Source organism: Colias eurytheme, chromosome 27 (genome assembly GCF_061535395.1).
Source record: "Colias eurytheme isolate Ceu_HAF_F1 chromosome 27, ilColEury1 Martin Lab GWU primary, whole genome shotgun sequence".
Lineage (NCBI taxonomy): Eukaryota > Metazoa > Arthropoda > Insecta > Lepidoptera > Pieridae > Colias > Colias eurytheme.
The window spans coordinates 2745806-2752281 of NC_143006.1; the positions used below are offsets into that span (position 1 = coordinate 2745806).

The 6476-nt window shown below is 34.3% G+C and overlaps 1 protein-coding gene across 1 annotated transcript; it reads right to left on the minus strand.

The window, feature by feature from the left end:
• Window positions 1–4459: 4459 nt before the first annotated feature.
• On the minus strand, window positions 4460–5812 carry LOC149896804 (uncharacterized). Its single transcript, XM_090117363.1, has one exon. It carries the CDS (start codon window positions 5415–5417, stop codon window positions 4494–4496), a length of 924 nt encoding a protein of 307 aa, XP_089973489.1. The 5' UTR covers window positions 5418–5812; the 3' UTR covers window positions 4460–4493.
• Window positions 5813–6476: the final 664 nt, after the last annotated feature.

The window sequence follows — 6476 nt, forward strand, 5'->3', positions numbered from 1 at the left end:
TAAGGATACTTAACACCCTGTAAAATTTTTTGTACTGATTAAAAACTAGTGGTTTACATTACATTGAGAACATTAATTCTGTCAAGAATCGAATATATTATGTTTTAATAATTATAATCACTGCACCCTTTTATTTACAATATTTATTTGTGTTTTTTATGTGTGTAGTGATTGTAAAATGTACTGTTTGTGTTTTAAAACATGAAATAAATATTAATTATTTTTTACAATATTGTGTTCTATTATTATATTACCAATATATTATTTTACTTTATACGAATTCATTTTTATATTTTATTAACTTTTTTAAAAATTATTTGAAAACTAAATTTTATAATAACACACTTTCAACATTAAATGCATATCATTGCTATCTAATCACATATTCACTTGAGGGTCGTTACAAGCATAGAATAATGTTATTATGTGGTATTATGTTGTCTGTCATTGCATTATGATGGTCAAGAAACATGTTAAAATTGGTCTACTTAATCCTGGCTCACTGGCAAATAAAGCAGATGAACTGGTACCCGTTGTGCATAGATCCAATCTAGATCTTTTATTTATAAATGAAACATGGATTCGCTTACATGAAGAAGGCCTGGCACCTAAGTTAATCGGATATCATTTTTGGAATATCCCTCGTCCACAGAGCATACGTTTTAATAATAAATAATAATAATAAATAAAATCTTTATTTGAATTCATACATAAGTTTGACATATTGGATTGGGGTTCAGGCCCCCTTACTAGGTATAACCTGTATTAAGGGGACCTGTTCCTTCCCTAATATTGATCCCAAGTTTGCATGAATTAAAACATAAATTTAAAAAGTTAAGAAAAAGCTAATCCAAAGTCCAAAATAAACAGTGTGTGTATTGATGGGTGTATGAATATGAGTTCGGTTGTGCGTGAATGTGTGTGTGTGTGTGTGTGTGTGTGTGAGTGTAAGTGTGTGTGTGTGTTTGTGTGTGTGTGTGCGTGAGTATTTATAATAATGATCTAAATACGTAATATATTTTCAAGACTGTCATAATCATAATTTTTAAGCCAGGTTAAAACCGTTTTTTTGAATATATTCCTATTGAGAGCTTTGACTTTATGTTTTTCACTTAACATATTATAAAATCGAGGTGCAAGTCCCTCGAACGACCTTATTGCAAATTTACTTTTAAAAAAGGGAACAGGGCATCTCTCATAACGTGTATTGCCTTTCTGTAAGGTGGGAACAGTTCCTATGTGATATTTTTGTAACAGACACAAAATATACAACTTACGAACACTAAGCTCAGAGAGTCCTTCTTTATATATTTCAACCGAAGGGTGTCTAAATGGCAGTTTAAGCGCGACTTTAATTAAGCATCTTTGTGCTCTTTCGACTAGAAGGAGGTGTGATTTCGCCATACCTCCCCACGTGCAAATACAGTAACGAAGAACGCTTTCACATAAGGCTTTATATGTTAGTATAAGGATGTCCTTGTTAGCTACTGAGTTAAGGTTTTTAAATATATGTACTAAACGACGAACTTTCGTAGCTAGATAGTTAGCATGAGGTAACCACCTTAGATGGTGATCAATTTGTATACCCAGATATTTGCATTGTTCAACACGTGTTAGGCTTTGGCAATTACAACTGTTACTCTCCAGACTCTGTCTATTGCATGGGTATGTATGAATTCTAATATTGAAGTCACTTTTTGGTAGGGTAATTTTGGTTTTGGCAAAACATATCAGATTCGATTTTTTAGTGTTTAGGGATAAAAGGTTGTCCTCTAGCCATTTTGATACAGCGGTTAGACCAGCTTCGGTCGATTTTTTGACTTCGGGCCATGTCTTGTGGTGGAATAGCAACACCGTGTCGTCTGCGAACATCGTAATATCTGCTTGCGGAATAGACAGATTGCAAAGTGGGTTTATGTAAATAAGAAATAAAATTGGAGCAATAGTACTTCCTTGCGGAATGCCATAACCTGAGTTTAACACCTCACCGCTTAATATATCATCAACCTTTACACACTGGGATCTATTAGTCAGATAGCTCTGGAACCAATTTAAAGTTACTCCTCTTACGCCGATATTTTGTAATTTTGTAATGAGAATGCTGGAAGACACCGTGTCAAATGCTTTCTGGAGATCAAGAAATACACCAAGGCATTTCTCACCTCGATCCAAATAGGTGGTGATAAGTTGAGTGAGTCTTAGTGTCGCGTCCTCTGTAGAGACACCCGAACGGAAACCAAACTGAAATTTTGAGATAATGGAATGCTTATCGAGGAAGTTAACTAGTCTCTTTGAAACGATCTTTTCCAGAATCTTGGAGATACATGGAAGCAGAGAGATAGGACGGTAGTTGGATGGTTCACAACTGTTACCAGACTTGAAGATAGGAACTATAACTGATTTTTTTAGCAGATTCGGGAAGACGCCAGTACTAAGGCTGAGATTGCACAAAAAGACTATAGGTTCTACTAAGATGTGTGAAAACCTTTTAAGGATATTTGTTGTTATGCCATCCCATCCAGGAGCGCTATTGGGTTTCAGAGAATTGACTATAGCGATTACTTCATAGACGTCCGTTGGAGTGAAAGCCATGGAGTGCAGAGGCCCATTGCTACAACCCGCCTGTCTTGTGAGCTCATATTCGGAGCAATTAATAGTATTTATAATCTTATTCGCTAGATTCTGCCCTACATGTGCAAAAAACGTGTTAGTTGTATCAAGTGACTCAATTGGAGAGGGTTTTAGTGAGAGTAAATTATGTGTACTATCTTTGCGTTTGTGAATATTACAGATTTCTTTTATTGTATTCCAAGTCTTTTTTATATTACCTTTATTTGAGATTAATTGAGTTTTATAATATAAGTGTTTTTGTGTTTTTAGAATTTTACCGCAGATGTTTCTATAGCGTAAGTATTTGCCACGCATTTCGGTGTCATTTGGGTTTTTCTTTATCTTCTTGTGCAATACGTCTCTTTTTCTTATTGACCTCAGGATCCCTGGTGTAATCCAGGGCTTTAATATTTGCTTATTTTTTGGGATCTTATTATCTTTAGTGCTCTCTCGAATAGCGTCATTTATACAGGTTAGAAGTATTTTTGTTGCAATGTTAGTATCCGTTAAGTCATAAAATTTAAAATTCAACCAAGGTCTTTTTTCAAGTAATACGTCTAGTTTTTGCATGTCTATTTTACAAGTCTTTTTAGGTTGTGTTTTTGTTTGTGACGGTTCATCGATGAAAAGAATAATAGGTTTATGGTCGGTAAGTTCTGGCAATGTAGCAGTATGGCAGGGTTTTGCAGATTTGATCATGAAATGGTCAAGGCAAGCATTATTCCGTGTTGGTTTGTTGATACCTGGAAGGAGACCATGCATTGCCATAAGATTTAAATATTCATTGGTATGGTTACTTATATTATCATTTATTGTATCTAAGTTAATATCACCGGTGAATACAATATCTTTAGTGTTGATTTGCTGTAATATTAGATCTAGTGACTGTAGATAGGGATAAGGATTAGTGAAGCTAGGGGGTCTATAAGAGCAAATTATACTATAATTATTATTCACGGTGAGCACTAAGCAGTTACCTTCTGCCATGACCGGTTCATGACAAGTACTATTCCATTCACTTCTTACATATGCCACAATGCCGTCATTTTGGTTGAGGCTATTCCTAGAATAAAACATGTTATAATGCGCTAATAACGGTGGAGAGCTCTCTGCGTTTGTCCAGCATTCGGTAAGCACTATAACATCCAATTGTAAGTCCATTGCACTAATGCAAGCTACAAGATTGTCAAAATTACAATTTATGCTTCTTATGTTCGTAGTAAAAATACAGAAACCGCGTCTCGAATGCAAACCAAGTACATATCGACATTCCGAGTAAGTATCAATATTAACACATGTTATTTTAGTACAATTTTCAATGTCGGACGCTATATCATTTATTAGGATGTTGAATGTTTAATTTTATTTAGAAATGTCACTAAGTCATTTGCCCACAAAGAATAGCATGCATTCAAGATATTATTGTCAGAAGCATTTCGGTGAAAAACGAGTCGCGAAGACTGCATATTATTATTTAATTTAGATGATGAAGTGCGGATATGAAGAAGCGAGACAAAATCTATACTAGAAACGGTATTATTATACTTGAGATTGATAAAATATGATAGCCTCCCGGTATACAAACAAAAACTATACGCCTGGTGTACAGTACAGTGAATACACCACTTGAAAAACATTTGCTCGGGTTTTACACAAAGGCGCAATAAAATGTGTTTTGATGAATTATAGTTGTAATATAGATTGTATTTGTTACAGATGCATGGATTTATTGTAAGTGTGTTTATGAATGTGTTTCTGTAAAGAGTATAGTAATAATTAATGTATTGGAATTTGGATTTAAATATAGTTAAACTAAGCTTATTTATATTTAAAGTAATCATAATAATTGATAACAATCGAGCAACAAGGTACACAAAAACTAGTCACATCTTATTTTTAAGTTGGTTGAGTTGTTCTTCATTTTTAATATAAATATGTGGAGCACCTTCTTTTTTGCGTAGGTAAATCCGGCCATTGGTCATCCAGCAAAAAGCATAACCTTCTGATTTTGCGAATTCCCTCGAGTGATAGAACAAACGTTTGTCTAATTGGGTTAGGAAATCCGAAATATACACAGGAATGGGCTGTCCCTCAAAGCCGAAGTGATTAGTGTTAAGTTTAGGACTTCCTGTCTGTCTGTTAAATTTTTTAACTGCTTCTATGACTATGTCTTTAACATTTGTGTCTGGGAACTCCACAATCAAAGTTGACTCCCGTGCTTCCTTTCGGCTTGGTAGACGATAGACATCTCGTATGTTAATATTGGATGATTCTAAACAAAGAGTGTTCAATAAGTTATTAGCAATTGAGAATAGTTCGTTCTTCTTCTCGTTCACTTTTTTTGGAATTTTCCTGATTTCAATGCTAGTAATCCTATTGCTTTTTTCTAGACTATTCAGCCTTGCATCTATGGTACTAAATCTTATATTAAACTCTTTTGACTCATTTTTAATTATTTTTATTTGGTCGTGCAAGTTTTCGATTTTTTCCGACAAGAAATTTATCGATGACTCGATGTCGTTATTTGTTTTAATCACTGAAGATATATTTTTATCCATCTCGGCTATACTTTTTTCTAATTTATCTAAGCGAAGGTTCTGATTTATTAACATTTTGTTGAACATTTTTTGAAGTAGCTCCTGCATTTCTGACTTAAACATCGCGAATTCATCAATTTCACCTCCAGACAGTCGACGCCGTTTTTCACATCTTAATGTAATATTCGCTTCTGCGTCATTCTCATCCGAAGATAAATTTAATTCCGGTGCAGATAGCGTTTTAGATGTATTCGGCGGTGAACGATACATGGTAGGATCTATTTAAATATAATTATATCGACTGTATCACTAAAAGTGCGAGTCTTTACAGGGTAGAACGTAAAGATTAATGTGACGATATTACTGTGCTTCTCTCTTGCTCTTGAAGCGCGCGCTATAGCGTTATCTTGCAGCGAGCCGCTACTTGAAGTGTGAGAAAGATACGAAGATGATGTTTACTCACTGTTTATCTTCACTGAAGTACAAGGATGCCACGCAATTCGGGGAGTTCGTATTTGTTTACACTTTATAACTTAACTGTTTGTGTTTAAGTTATTATTTTTTATTTGATATTAAGAAAGTTTTAATGTTATTACTATTGTTTATTCGAAATTTGGTAAGTTTTAATTTAAGATTCAAAATTATTTCAACACACGTCCACTCGTCTTGCTGTCCGAGGAGGGAAGGATGGAAGGACGTACCCGGGGTGGTGGCGTAGGCGTTTATTTTAGGAAGGGTACGCATCTACAAAAATTGAAACATCCGCTGCACGCGAATGTTGAGCAGCTCTGGGTAAATCTAAACATCGGAAGTTTCAAAATTCTAATTGGCACAGCGTATAGGCCGCCATGGTTAAATATTGATACTTTCTTCGACGCACTTACCGATTCTATATGTTCTTTTCCAAGATTTGAAAAAATAATAGTCTTGGGCGATTTTAATATAAATCTGCTTCAAACCAATCAACAGTCTGCTAAGCTATATGAATTCCTCAATTACTGCAATCTCAAACAACATGTAGATGGGCCAACACACTTTACTGATCACAGTCATTCATTAATAGATATTATAAGTAGTAATATGGACATAAAAAACGTAGATATAAAACACATACCTGAACTCAGTAGTCACGCATTTCTCTCATTTAATCTACCTATGAATAAAGTAGTAAAAATTAAACCTTGCTGGAAAATATACAGATCGTTAAAGGACATTGATATTGAACATTTTAATAATGATTTAATGAATATAGATTGGAATAGTATTTCGTGCCTACCTAATGTAAATGATACAGTAAACGTGTTTACGGATATTTTGATACTGTTGTTT

What these genes read in the sequence shown, in the direction of transcription:
- LOC149896804 (XM_090117363.1), bottom strand. Translation starts at nt 5,417, where the DNA reads ATGTATCGTTCACCGCCGAATACATCTAAAACGCTATCTGCACCGGAA.